We start from the raw sequence: 15,303 nt of genomic DNA, 5'->3' as shown, positions 1-15,303 counted from the left end.
CTCTCCCTCCCTAGTGGTGTATAATATGCCAAGTGCAGCCTGAGCCAGTTACTAACCAGAAACCTCGGAGGTCTATTAATATGAAGTTCTTCATTAAAAAGGCACAGCAATGTTTATGACTCTGGTCACAAGGAAAACTTTAAAGACAAACAAAACAGGAGCTCTGGTGTTTCAGATGAGACAAAAGCAGAGATTTGGAAGGACAAAGGTCACACTGAAGGACAAGCTGAACGACGCTAGGGAATGAGACTATTGTAAGATAAAGCTCTACCAGCAAACAGGGCAGAATTTCAAATCTGGTGAACAGAGAATTAAAGAGAGATCAACTGGTAATTTTGGTTGGAGAAAATGCTACTAATTCTTTAGCAAAAGACTCTCACTAGACTCAGAGAGGATACATAACTATGCTATCCGAATACCTTTTTTAAAAGCCTGGCTGAAGTGTAGAAAAAACTCAATTAAAGCAATCAATTACTCCCTCAGGTAGAGTTTCGTAAGTCTTCACACATACTTTTCCTATATTTAAAAACCCTAAGTTTGGTTATGGCCGGGGCTACCACCAACTTCTTTAGGCCAAATGTTATCTACAAATGATGACCCAATAAAACCTCTTCTGAAAACACTAACAAACTGAAAGAGGAAGCAGAAATAAACATTTTCTAAACTTGGTCAAATTTTACTGTCATTTGTCTGCAAATCTTCTCAGTTTCATAAACATTTATAAATAGCCTCATTTAACTTTCAGAGAAAAGCAATTAATAAAAAGGCAATGCTCTTATTCTTTAAATTAAAACTGTTAATGCGGGTCTCATCTAATGACAGTAGGAACGACGACGACAAAGGCACAACCCTTCAGATGGCAACAGCGATCATATGCAACCATATGTAACCATATACAATCATATGTAACCAGAAAATGCTCATGTTCCACAGCTTATTCCTGACTGTATTTGGGAATTCTAAGAAAATTATCATAAACATGGAAAAGCTATATTTCTGAGGATTTAAATCCTTCATAAAACAAAGCAAAGCTAAAACAAGCAAATAAAATATGAACCGATTTCCACATCCTTTATAAAAGTAAAATATAAAATTGAAACCAACTATTTATAAACAGCAGAAGACTAATCAACCAAAATTTGGTTGCACAATGGATAATTTTAAAAAACAAGGTTTTATCTATTAAAGGAGGAAAACCGAATAAAGCCCCACATCCCACACTGTTTGCTTGCAAACGGTGGTAGGGTGGAAGAAAATACAATACGATAAAATTTAGGATGATGATGATGATATATGTCATCAAATTAATATTCTAAGCTTTCCAAATACTGAGTATTTCTATAATTAGAGGGAAAAAACAGCTTAAGGTTTTATCTATAGCTTAAAGCAAGCCAAAGTGGTCATAACCAAGTCTGTATATTTAAAGTACCACAATAGCTAAACTAAAAGAATCTGCAAGCAAAATCTGTTAGGCATTTAAAGCACTATATCTTCATTATTTATATTTAACACTAACTTACTATAAATGCCTACAATAACTGATGGCATGAACCATATTTTTATTACCCTTTTTATGTACTTGTTTCTGTTAGCTCAATGACTGAAAGCACTGGACTAAAGCCAGGAAGGGTTGGGTTCAAAGTTGAGTTTTGTCACTCATTAGCTGGGTGTCATCAGGGAAGTTTAGAGTGAAGAGGTTGGTTGGCAATGGTCCTAACCACCCTAAGATTCAAGTTGCTCAACTTCAGCATGGATACTCTAATATTTACCCATGGTGATATTGTCAGATTTATTAAACAAGATCATGTTCAATTTTCATATGAAGCCCAGAGCTTCATAAATGGTGATTCTTTTTATTATTAAAGGGAAGTAGTACAACCAGGACACAGTCACTCGAATTTGCCTCCAAATTAAATAAACTGGGTAAACTGCAAACTTTCACTTACAGAAAGTTTTATTTCTGCTAGATGAATGGTCAGACCTTTCCTTTAGAGGAGTACCAAGTAAGGCAACACCCTCAACCTCATCTAAGTCCGTCTTAAGTCCACTTACTTGCAATCTGATAAATATCTGGTTCCTCTCTTGCCAGCTTTTCTCTGGCAACATCAGCTATTGGTCCAAAGATAGTTACAGGCCTCAGAAATCCAGCTGGGAGAAATTCAAAGGAAAAATAACAGTTTATACTTTTCCTTTCTTAAGCACATTTACATTAATGGTATTAAGGTTACTCTATAGAAAATAAATCACCTTCTCGAAGAACAACTCTTTCATAGGCTGGAAACTTTGTTTGAACTGGCTGAGCTGACAAATCCTCCCTGCTCTTTCGGAGATTTCTCTTGGAACTGCGAAGACCCCGGAATCTCCAGAAGTCAGCACGGTCTCCCCCAGCTGTTTTTGGAAGTGTGTACTGTACACTGGCTAACTGCTCAGCCCTGGACAAGACAGAATAGAGGACAGACAGATGGATAAATATATTTGAAAAACAAAATGGAAAAAGACCCATAGATGACACAAAATGTCAAAATACTGGACAGAACTCTACATGTAGTTTAAATCTTTTTTTTTTTTTTAAAGATTTTATTTATTTATTTATTTCACAGACAGAGATCACAAGCAGGCAGAGAGGCAGGCAGAGAGAGAGGAGGAAGCAGGCTCCCCGCTGAGCAGAGAGCCCGATGCGGGGCTCGATCCCAGGACCCTGAGATCATGACCTGAGCCGAAGGCAGCGGCTTAACCCACTGAGCCACCCAGGCACCCCTGTAGTTTAAATCTTAATGGCTAAACTAAGATAAAGAAGTTCTGGGGCATCTGAGGGCCTCAGTGGGTTAAGCGTCCAACTCCTGATCTCAGTTCAGGTCTTGATCTGAGGGTCATGCGTTTAAGCCCCACCCACATTGGTCTCCACAATGAGCGTGGACCCTACTTAAAATAAAGAAAGAAATAATAAAATACAAAAATAAAATAAAATTGTTTGTACAACTAAGTCAGTCATAAATACTATGAATATAATGAAAACTAATTCTTTACATTGCCAAAATTTCCCAGTGGGATTCAAGTCTTCCATCATCATTTGCTTAACTTATTTTATGAGAAGTATTCAAACATTCATACCTGTTCTTATTAGGGATGATGCCTCGTTCTACTTCTTTATGATTTTTGCCAATTCGAATAGCGAGCCAAGAGCCTAGTTTCCCATTGTACAAGGTATCCACAACACGGAACACCTCTCCTTTGTTAAAACTAAGTCCATAGGGAGATTCCTTTTCATATTCAAAATGGGTTCTAATATAGAAAGAATCTCCTACATCTGATTCTACGATGCGACGATAAACTAAAAGGAATCAAAACAAAAACATTATCAATAGCGAGTAAGATAAGAAATTACTCTGAAGAGATAGATTATGTGAAGATGCTCTGATAATAATAAAACCAACAGCATTCAACATATGTTGGATCCACATACCACATTAGGCATTCTATCTCAGGTACAGCACCATTATCTGATGAAATAGGATGGTTTAGCACCTCCATTTTGCAGATGAGGAAAAGTAATGCAGAAACAGATCAAGCAACTTGTCCTTAACCACACAGTTCTATTTCTATCATCTAACTTAACTTTGCTGCAAGTATTACAGACAGTCACATTTTCTAAATAAGTGGTTCTCATATGAGGGTAATTTGTTCCCCCAGGGAATATTTGGCAATATCTGGAGACATTTTTGATCAGGTAAGTGTGCTATTGGCATCTAGTGGATAGAGGCCAGGGATGTTTCTAGGCATCCTATAAGGCATAGGTCAGCTTCTACAAAAAAGAATTATTTGGCCCAAAACAAAAATAGTGCTGAGGCTGAGAAACCCTGTTCTAACTGAAAAGTTTATCTTCCTAATCAAAGAAAATTAGGCATTCTCTTTAATTAATGCTAACAAAAATGTATTGCTTAGACAATATCAGTAAAAAAATTTGGAAGGTGACTATATACTTTTGTATGGTTCTGATGGCTAATAAACAACTAGGATTTTTCTATGCCTTGTGAAGAGCTGGACAGCACTCTACTTAAACTAGAATGTCATAAAGGTTGGTCCTATAATTGCATTTTCTAAAGAGCAGAGTGTTAAGACTGTACCTCTAAGTGACTTGAACTCTGAGATTAACAAATGCATTTATCACTCAACTTTGAATGATTTATTTAAAAATGGAAATGAAAATCCCTATTTAAGTTCTCAGAATTCTGTAGATTTTTTTCCATTTTCTGACAGTATCTCACCATCTTTCTTCTTCTGAGCCAATATAGTCACTTCTTCTCCTTTAGGGAGGTCGAGTAGGAAAAGGACGGCTTCTTCTCTTATGATGTTTGTGAAATCTACATTGTTTACCTGTTAAAATATATTTCACAAATTATTCTTGGCCATATTTTAAGATTATGAAAATACTTATCTACACAGAAAACAAAGATTCTCAGACTTTACGTAATTTGGAAACATCACAGCTTTCAGAGGGAAAAAACTGATTTTCCTTTGGAGAAAAATAATATACTCTAATTTAAAATATGCAGAAACCAAGTAAATTGAGTAAAGGTGTAAATTCATTTAAAGAGTAGCCACAATGCATCCCGGCATTAATGATCATCTACTGCAATATCCAACCAATTTAGACCAAAAAGACAACATCTAATTCCAAGTATCTATTATTATAAGCTTTCTGGCTTTAAATCTTGAAATTATAAACTCCAGAAATGTAACTTAAAACTAATATAATGTTGTATACCAGTATACCTCAAAAAAAAAAAAAAAAAAAAAAAAAAGATTTTAATTCTGTGAATTTAAAAATAGAGCCTTACTTTTTACTAGATTCTGAAAAAGAAATCAGAAGGAAATAAGAAAAATAAGACAGCACATGCATTGTCCCAACTCTATAAGAACATCTGTATGATGTAGGCTCAATGTCTGCAAAGTCATTAGGTACTGATATTAGAAGCTCTTAAGGACCAAAGGAAACTTATCAAAATGTTACTGGTGACTATATGCAGGATCACAGGTAGATTTTCTTCTTTTTACTTTTTGAAAATTTTCCACATTAAAAAAAAATAATAATAACATGCACTACCTTTTATGATATAAAACAAAAGTAAATTATTAAGAAATAATTTTAAAATGATGTACATAAGGGTGCCTGGCTGGCTCAGTTGGTAGAGCACGTGACTCTTATGCCGGGGTTGTGAGTTTGAGTCTCATGTTGGGGGTAGAGCTTACTTTAAAAAGGAAAATAAGAGCTTTAAAAATAAATAAATAAATAAAATGATGTATGTATGCCCTGACTATTTCAAATAGGATATAAGGTGGTTAAGAGGTATGTTTAATTTCTTTAGTGTAGTGAACATCACTCTCCATGTTGTATCTGAGTACAATGTATTATCACAAGGAGGAATCAAAGTACAATGTCAGATGGAAGCCAGCAAGTCAAAGATGATAGCTTGACTTTTATAGGAAGTTTGAAGGGAAAGGAGAGGAGGAGGAAAATGGCCATAGGTAGCTCATACAGTGGGGAGGGGACTCAGGAGAGCTCAAAGTGAAGATTCTGATGGTGGGCTGCTGACATGAGCCCTCAAAGTCGAGATGGAGACCTGTAGCAAGAGAGAAGCAGGGAGCTGCTGACATTCTCCAAGCTTTAGAAGAACCATAAAGGAAGGGTGGAAAGAACTTACAAGACTAAAAGAGCACCAGAATGACAGTGTTATGGAATCCAAGGAAGAAAGCACTTCAAGAAAGATTATTTAAGACAGTCAAAACACTGCTAGGAAATAAGGGAAAATGAGAGCCGACAGTGCCATTAGGTTGATGATGGCTTATGAGACTTCAGGTTGAGCAGTGGTTATGATGGAAGTCGGATAATAAAACTTTAGGACAGTGATGACTGAAAAGGAAGCAAGGCAGGGACTGACAACAATTTCAACAGCAAAAGGAGAGAAGTAAGACAGCAGAGAACGGATGAAGAGCCAGAGGAGAGGCAAAGAGAAAAACAAGAGCAAAGCAGCAAGGTTCCGAGTTGGAGACTGAAGCCAGGATAGGGAGCAGGAGGTAGCCCAAATGCAGGAAGACGGGAAGAGAGGTAGCAATGACAGTCTATGGTGGAGAGGTGGAGCAAACAGGAACTTATATTGAACAGATATGATCGGGTTAAACCGGACACAGTTTCTCTGCCAAGACATCTGGATATTTTAAGGAGACAGATAAAAATGATACTATATGACTAGACAGCATCACTTACGGCAAAGACAGAAAAAAAACAGCAGCAAAATAAGAGACCACACCTAAGCTGGGCTTTCTGACTTCAGTAACTGGTCTTGTCTCTTGTGGGGTATGAAGCTTCAGAGCCACAGCAGCTGACACATTTGCCCATTGGACATCCCCATTTCCTTGCAGGTAAGCCAACTCCAGGGTAAAGAAAGCCCCACAAGGCTATGTGGACTGCTGCAAAGATGGCTCCCTCTCCCATGGGAGAGTGACAACTGATGGCAAGTTGTGCCCTATGTCAGTCTTGCCAGCCTGAATGTCTAGTTGAACTTAAAAAGACTACTTGGTGGATATCATAGGGATCTAAGACCTTTATTTTTTTTGGTAAGTTCTACAAACATCAGAGATTGAAATGAACCAGAGGATCATACCCCGTAGTAACACATATCACACCAATAAACAAGACCAAATGCAGAAATGGGAAGGGAAGAGGTCAGTACAACCAAGACCAGAACGGATTCCTCATCTGAATGGATATTTGGTTCAAGAGACTATGACTTGAGATTACAACTGAATTATAATAATAGGTTTGCTGTATTTGATGTCTTTCTCTAAAGATCTAAGTACTTTCAAACCATATCTCTGATATACTGACATACCCTGAGAATTTGATCACCCTCTTCTAAGCCTTCTTTGGCTGCAGGGCTATCTTCTAGAACACCAGCTACAAATATTCCAACATCATTTCCACCAGCCAGGCGCAGACCCACACTATCTCCTTTTCTGAATTTTACCAATTTCATGCTGGGCCTGTTAAAACAAATATTTCATTTGAAACAGTTAAGAGAAGCTTGAAAAGTTACAATAAATCGCTACAATGAAAACCACACTCAGAATGAAACAAAGACCATCATCTCTGAAATTCCCCTCCTACCACTATTTACTGAATACAATTTAGTATTAGAATTCCAAATCAGCTTTACTGGCACTTTCTTTTATTCTTTGAACAATGAGTTTTAAAATGTCTAATATGCAATTACTGTTTTATAACTAATTAATAAAACTACTTTATAAAAATAATATTTTCCCAACTCTTAGTGTCTTGGATGCATACGGGGCATTTGCAATAGTTAAAAACATCTTCCACTCTTTTCATCCCAATTTATACCATATCATCTATACAGAATAACTGAGCAGTACAGTTTTTCAAAGGTAGAAACGGAAGCATGAATTGACAAACTTTCCTAATACCAGGGAATCAAAATGAGTCTCCAAGCACGTGATCTGCACATCCGAGAGATAGTGGTTTTTAAACGTGGCAGTTGGTGCACTCTGACACAGATCACTTACTCTGTAGCCCCTTTGGATTTTAAATAAAAAACTTATCAGCCTTCAGCCTTTCTGGATTAGTCACATATTCAATCTCTGCCCTTTTCTTACTAGAGAGAGAATGGAAAAGGAATTAATGTATGCCCATTCTTTTATAATCAGTGTAGTGCCAAAACCTTGTGCTAGCCCTGAAATAACAACTAAAGGACATCTTAGAAGAATGGGTAGGGAGAAATGGATCATAAATGCAAACCACTCTTTAAGGTAATTAATTACAAATAACATACATAATTACAAATTACCCATCTAGGTTTCCATAACTCTCCCACTTTTCAAGAAGACACACAATCCTATTACCTATTCTGACATGAAGTGCAAAAAAAGTCCCTTTCCTCTTAATTCACTAACAATGAACAAATGATTAGAAGCCAATAGAAAATAAAAAACACAAATCAATGAATGAATGAGCTGAGGAAAGAGAGGAGGGTCTAATTCTTTTAAACAACTGAAGACCACCTTACACTTCTGGATCTTATAAGGTATTCACACTTGTCCCATTTCCTTACCTGGAACAAACATTTACAAGATGTAAACATCAGAGCCTGTAGGTTAGATGAAGTCACTCATTGTCAGGGCTGGTGACACCCTTCCTCCTTCCATGAAAGTACTGGCCAGTGTTATCATGGGCCATGTGAATCGCTTAGATATGACAGTGTCCTACTTTTCCAGGTAAGTCCAGAGTCTGCTCACAGACTCCTCTTCCAAACCAATCATATAGAGAGCTTTTTGAAACACTTCCTCAAAGTCCTTGAGACTCCAGATCCCTGGTGGTCCTTTTGTAACAGAGACTGATCTAGTTTGCCTCAGAAAGTAAAAATCGTAGACTGTAGTCTGCATCCTTTAGTAAAATCTGTCTTTTTAAAGGACAGCTTTAAGCCCACTCTCAGGGTCACGTACCCCAGATGACTGACATTTTATACTCTGCTTTACCGGTATTACATCAACTACTTGCAGTAAGAAAAAGTAAACCATTTAACCACTTCTGCCCCAAATCCAGTCACTGGACTTTAATAAATAATCAAATGTTTCCTGGACCAGCTACCCACAACCTCAAATCCTCTTCAGTATCTGTTCTTCAGGGCTCTCTTGAGAAATAGGTCTCTGGAATTAATCATTCCAGTTTTCTTAAACTTTAAAGAGTTATAAAAGCTTTCAAGCAATTCTGAAGAAAGGAAAAAGAAGGAAACTATTCCTTCATAATTTATAAAATTTTGAATTATCAGTTATCTGATAATAACAATATACAACTTTAACCTTCTATCTTACCCATCTATTTCAGGAGTTCTATCTATCTGGGTCTTGCAGTCACAACCCAATTTCCTTAAGCAAAGAAAACAAGTAAGATCAGGGGTCTACATCTAACCCACTTAAAAGTTTGGTCACATCATGTCCCTTTCACCACAGAAGCAACAAAAGACTAATTTGATGATGAAGATTGTTTGAAATTTACATCTCAATCTCATTAAATATAAGACAGAACAGTAAAAGGTATAGAATATAAAAAACTTACTTTTGAGTTGCTAACTAATCTAGAAGAGGTTTTCAACCAAGGGTGATTTTTGTCCCCAAGAAACATTTAGCAAAGTCTGGAGACGTTTTTGGTTGTTACAACTGGGAGGTGCTACTGGCAGCTAGTGGTCAGGGATGCTGCTCAACATTCCACAATGCAATAAACAAGGACCCAACCCAAAATTTCAACAGTGTTAGAATGGAAAAACACTGGTGTTGTTTTTTTTTTTTTAAATGCTAGGGCATTAGAAAACTTGTGAAAATTCTGACTTCTAAGCAGAAAACAATTTTTAACTTTTGTAATTCCCGACCTAAAAACTAGGTAGGTGACAGTGGTGAGAGAAAGTCAACATCCAAAGTTTCTTTTTTGTTTTTTAATTTCTAATTCTATCATATAAATAATTTGAAATAAAACAATCATAACATTAAGTGGTATACACTCTTTCAAAAAGGATATGCAATTGAATTCTCACTTTATAGAACGCTGAATAATGGACAGAGAAGACAACACAAGCTTAAAATCGCATTACCGGAGAATCCCATCTTCATGAGTTGAATTAGGTAGGACACCATCAGATGGACTGACAGGTAAATCAACATCTGGTTGTCCAACTTGAGCATACACGGGCTTTGGTTCTAAAAGAAAGAAAATTTAAAAACTGTGCAGGAATCGCTTTATTAAAAACTGGAATACTAATATAAGCACAACCAGGAAAATAGCAAACAACAAAAGCCCACAAAATATATACATAAAAATTCATCAGCAAAAAGCCCAGAAAACTTAATAAGGAACATACATACTATATATTTTAAAGTACAGAGTACAGTTATAAATTCTGATTTCTTTATAGCAAGTATGCATATTACATGGTTACCTGTGCCTTCCAAAGCTTCAGCTGTTAGGGTTTGAAAAAGTCTATGGTTGGGGTTTGAGGGGGGGAAAGGAGGAAGAGGAGGAAAAAGAGAAGAGAATCCCTACATCATTTCTCTAAGATTGTCAAAGCAGTCTTCTTCACTTGGTAAAATTTGCTTTCAAATATCCACATTCTTGCTACTAAACAAGCAGAGTAAAAAGATTTGAGAGAAGGAACTGAGAGACAATAGAACCCAAATATCCCGGCCTTTCAAGGAAATGGATTTTGGAAACTTGCAGATTCTTATGTCTGGTTTCATATACATCTCTACAGGGTATAACTTATTATAACTTATAGCATTTATGAAAACACCTTCAATAGGTAAAATAACTTAAAAAAATTTCTTAAGCCAATCTAATATTTCTCCTAAATAAGCAGTGCTAGAGAACAACTTTACTCACTGTGAATAGCTGTTAACTATGAATAATTTCTATCCAGGAAAATTTTTTAAAAATTCATGAAAGCCTACTGACCCATGCCAACCTCATACCCATAAGGAATATACTGGAAGTCAGATTCAGAAAAATTCAAACACAGTAGGAGACGCAATAGTAGTAACTGTAGAAATAACAATAATCAAAATCACTGAAGCATATTTAAGTCGTCTATAAATTCTGACAATTATTTTATTTAGTCTGATTGCAAATATTTTCTGAATGCAGTGTTTTGCTAGGCTTACCTGGGAGAGTGGGTGCTTGTTTCTCATTTCTCTCGACTATAACTTCTTCTACCGTTTTAGGAGTATGATCATCCGCATGCTTCACAGGAGTTGAGACAGCCCCCGGTTTAGAAATTCTCTCTTCTTCTCTGCTCCGGAGACTGCACATCAGTAAAATTTTAAAAATCAGGGACACATAGATGATTGTAAAAATCATTTGTAAGAGAACAGTCTAAGAACAGTCAAGCAACCTTTGAAAAACTATGACAAGGGATTTGCTCTAATAGCTATCAAAATACTATGAAAACCTAGTAATTAAAACTAGAGTGGTATTGTCACAGAAACGGAAAAACAGATCAAAGCAACAAAATAGAAAATAGATGAATCTATCCACAATAGTAAAATTTAATATGGAAGTGGCAGTTAAGAATTGTGAGAAAAGAACATGCTATTTATTTAATAAATGATGTTAGGATCAATGTCCACAATTTAAAAGATTAGATCTCTATGCATGTTAATGACAAAAATACGATTTCAGATGGAATTTAAGTCAAAAATATATGTTTTAAAAATCTGTATAATCAAAAATAGAGGACTGTTAAAGACTCAATGCACAAAACCCCACATACACCAACAACAGTGACTGCATAAAAATTCAAGTAATTAAAAAATATATTTTTGGTTAAGCCAAATGAAATGGGATTTTTTGGTTCTAACAGGTGAATATAAGCAATTTCATATAGTTCAACTCAATGTAAGTAATGAGTTTAACACCTTAATGTTTCCATATTGACCAATTTATATATTGGCCTAATAACACATGAAAAATTTGGTATTTAGAACATATAAGGAACTGTAAATCAGTTTAGAGGAGACAACTCAAGAGAAAAATGAGTATTAGGAAGGGACAATTCACCAAAAATATACATACACAGATAACAATAAACATGAAAGTATGTTCACCCTCACTAGTAACTAGGAAAATGCACATTAAAATAACTTTTGTCTTATCATTCATGAGAACTTTCCCACGATAACATAAAACCTAAGGAAGGACATGGAGAAACAGATACTCATACAGGGATGGTAAATAAATGTAAACAAGTATGACTACCTAAGGGCAAAATGGGAGTTACTTAGACAAACACTCAAAAACCTGTAATTCCACTTCTAGGTTTATCCTAGAGAAACACATACATGTCCAAGAACGCATTTTTTTTCAAACTTTTTGTTATGGAAAATTCCAAATATGCATAGTAATGTAGAGAACAGTATCATAAAAATCTTGTGTAGTTAAAAAATTTTTCAATATTCTATCAGTGATTCAATCTGAGGCTAACAGTACCCTTAACACTTTGACAATGACAGGACAAACACAAAAAACATTTTAAATTATAAATAGAGGAAAAAATTCTAAATAAAAGCCTAGCTAAGGGAATACAGTAATGCATTAAAAGGTCATTTTACAATGATCACATCAGGGTTATTTCACAAGTACATGGCTGGCTTAACATTAGGAATCTATCACATAATTCATTATTACATCCAAATACTGTATGAAAAAAATACTGGTGAAACAGGAATGTAAAAAAAAAATTCATCAGCCATTCCTAATAAAAATAACAAATAAAGCAAAAATACAATATAATTAGTTATGAGACTATTTTCGAAAACCAAGAGCTAAGACCATATTAAACAGGGAAATGCTGAATGTATTTACACTAAAGTCAGTAACAACACAGTGATACCTGCCAATACTAACTATGGTTATCTACCATTATTTTGAAGACTCAGATGATATGATCATGAGCTAATAAGGCTTGAAATACTGGGGAGAATTTTAGTGAGTATAAAGAATACTAAACAAATTACATAAAGAAAATTATAACTACGTTTTTTAAACTACATTTAAACTACGTTTTTAAGACTATGTTGAAAAAAAAAAAATCAATGGATTTTCCTCAGTGTCCTCTATCATCCAGAAGAAAATGAAAGGGAAAAGTATGCCAGCAACAATAACATCAGAAACTGTAAAATGCCTGGAGAGAATCTATACAAACTTAGATTGGGGGAGATCTCCCCAAATAAGTAAGATAAACATCCAGAAGCCATAAAGATGAAAACATTTCACTATTAAAAATATCTAGTTGCAAAGAAAAAGATATTATAAAAACTTATATTTGCAACACACTCCCCAAAAGAGCTACTACTGACTGATGAAGAAGTAAAAAAGAATAACGCAACAGAAAAATGACCAACAGGCTGGGAAAGCAGCAGCACCAGATCCAAGATGGCAACCAGAAGGAGGCTGATGGAGCTTGAAGAAATTCGCAAACGTGGAATGAAAAACTTTCATAACATCCAGGTTGATGAAGCTAATTTATTGACTTGGCAAGGGCTCACTGTTCCTGTCCACGCTCCATATGGTAAGGGGGACTTCAGAATCAAAATCAGTGTTCCTGCAGAGTACCCAATCAAACCACAAGAGATCACTTTTTTTTTTAAGATTTTATTTATTTATTTGACAGACAGAGATCACAAGTAGCCAGAGAGGCAGGCAGAGAGAGAGGAGGAAGCAGGCTCCCTGCTAAGCAGAGAGCCAGATGCAGGGCTCGATCCCAGGACCCTGGGATCATGACCTGAGCCGAAGGCAGTCACATTTAAAACAAAGATCTGGGGCACCTGGGTGGCTCAGTGGGTTAAAGCCTCTGCCTTCGGCTCGGGTCATGATCCCAGGGTCCTGGGATCGAGCCCCACATCGGGCTCTCTGCTCCGCGGGGAGCCTGCTTCCTCCTCTCTCTCTCTGCCTGCCTCTCTGCTTACTTGTGATCTCTGTCTGTCAAATAAATAAATAAAATCTTTAAAAAAATAAAAATAAAAAATAAATAAATAAAACAAAGATCTATCACAACACTGAAGACAAGGGGCAGTCTGTCTGCCCAGTAATTAGTGCTAAAAACTGGAAGCCAGCAATTAAAACCCACTAAGTAATCCAGTCCCACATAGCACTGGTGAATGACCCCAGCCCGAGCACTCACTTCGGGCTCACCTACCTGAAGAATACTCTGGGAACGGTAAAAAATTCTGTGAGAATCCTGAAGAGTTTACAAAGAAAACGGGGAAAGTGACCTGTGGACTAAACTCTACCACGATGGATTCCAGCGAGTGTGAGCAGAGACCCCAAGCCACACATTTAGACACCCCACAAAGCAGGACTCTGGAAAACAGACACGTGCCACCGCCTGGTGTTTGCTTGTGGCAGTTACTAACTTTCTAGAGTTTTCTTAATCAAAAGTGGTCTAGGTAACCTGTAAAGAAAGGATTAAAAATTTAAGATGTTCTTAAAAAAAAAAAGAAAGAAAGAAAAAAGAAAAAAAGGAAGGAAGGAAGGAAGGGAGGGGAAGGAAGGAAGGAAGGAAGGAAGGAAGGAAGGAGCAACAGAAATGAACCTGGCAGTTCACTGAGGAAGCAACACTACCATCAATAATCTCATAAAAAGATGCGCAGCTCCACTAATCAGGAAACCATCAACTGGAAATAAACAGTTACCAATTTGCAACCATCAGATTGGTAAACACGGAATTCTGAGAAATAAGTATAGTCTCAAACATTACTTTTGGAAATGATCGGCATTATTCACGAACATTTAAAAATAATACTCTTAAATGATGACTTCGGAAACAAAAAGAGCCAGTATATGAAATCATGGACAAAGATGCTTACACAACAATAGTGACCGCACAAGCAAACACCTAGAATCAGAATTTCCATAATAGGTAAAGTTTCTCACCAAAAGAATAAGCTCAAAGGATGTTTACCCTGTACTGATAAGTAAAATCAGCTAGCTGGAAAATAATATGCAGAGTCTTAACTTTTTCAATTATTAAAAACATACATAGGACAACCGTCTCGCGTCCCCTACCTCCTCAGGAGCTTTGTACTATCTCGTCTTGCTAAGGCTCAATAAACCTTGTTTTGCTGCCCACCAAAACAAACACACACACACAAACACACATAAATAAGTAAAATCACGCAGAGCTAACTCTACATATGATCCTTACTTTTATTTGTAAAAGTATGTGTAAGCACGGAGAAAGGCTTTTAATTCAAGAGCAGTGGGAAATGGGGTAAGGTGGAGTTGGCCTATTTTGTTCTAATAAGCATACGATGCTTTTATAACGGGAGACAAAAACATATTAAAATAAGTTACAATGAAAGAAGCTATGTGTAAAAACATGAGAATAACTCTGAAACAAGATGTGAAGCACAAGCCGCAGAGTATCTCTGCTGTGACATCAAGAAGTGTTTCCAGAGCTCTACAGATACACCAGTGTGCACATGCCCACATGGAGAAAGACCCAGATGGGTATAACCAAACAGGCAACAGTGTTTTCCTGCAGAGGGAGAAGTAGATAAAAGAGAACCTAAGTGGAATTTGAGGTTTATCTATACTATTTGAATTTTTACAACAAAAATATGTACACGTGACTTACTGAGTAAAGACTGAAATGTTTTAAAATATTTTAAAAACAATGTTCATCTTAAAATGTTTAGTATTTTTAAATGGAATTAAGTCTAACTTTAAACAAAGAATTTGGTTCT

At 36.2% G+C, this 15,303-nt stretch overlaps 1 protein-coding gene and 1 pseudogene across 11 annotated transcripts in view; one reads left to right on the top strand and one right to left on the bottom strand.

Annotated features, from left to right (window-relative positions):
- The window catches only part of TJP1 (tight junction protein 1), a 251,152-nt gene that overhangs the window by 25,888 nt on the left and 209,961 nt on the right, over positions 1-15,303 (bottom strand). For all 11 annotated transcript variants that reach the window (XM_047735914.1, XM_047735915.1, XM_047735916.1 and 8 more), the window contains 7 exons: positions 10,723-10,862; positions 9,660-9,765; positions 6,891-7,041; positions 4,266-4,374; positions 3,112-3,331; positions 2,248-2,432; positions 2,053-2,148 (listed from right to left, as the gene is read on the bottom strand). In XM_047735914.1, coding sequence (XP_047591870.1) covers positions 2,053-2,148; positions 2,248-2,432; positions 3,112-3,331; positions 4,266-4,374; positions 6,891-7,041; positions 9,660-9,765; positions 10,723-10,862 — 1,007 coding nt within the window. The remainder of the gene's footprint in view (positions 1-2,052; positions 2,149-2,247; positions 2,433-3,111; positions 3,332-4,265; positions 4,375-6,890; positions 7,042-9,659; positions 9,766-10,722; positions 10,863-15,303) is intronic.
- Positions 12,992-14,249, top strand: LOC125103912 (ubiquitin-conjugating enzyme E2 L3-like; annotated as a pseudogene).

This window comes from Lutra lutra, chromosome 7, assembly GCF_902655055.1.
Source record: "Lutra lutra chromosome 7, mLutLut1.2, whole genome shotgun sequence".
Taxonomy (NCBI): domain Eukaryota; kingdom Metazoa; phylum Chordata; class Mammalia; order Carnivora; family Mustelidae; genus Lutra; species Lutra lutra.
This window is presented reverse-complemented; position numbering and strand designations above follow the sequence as displayed.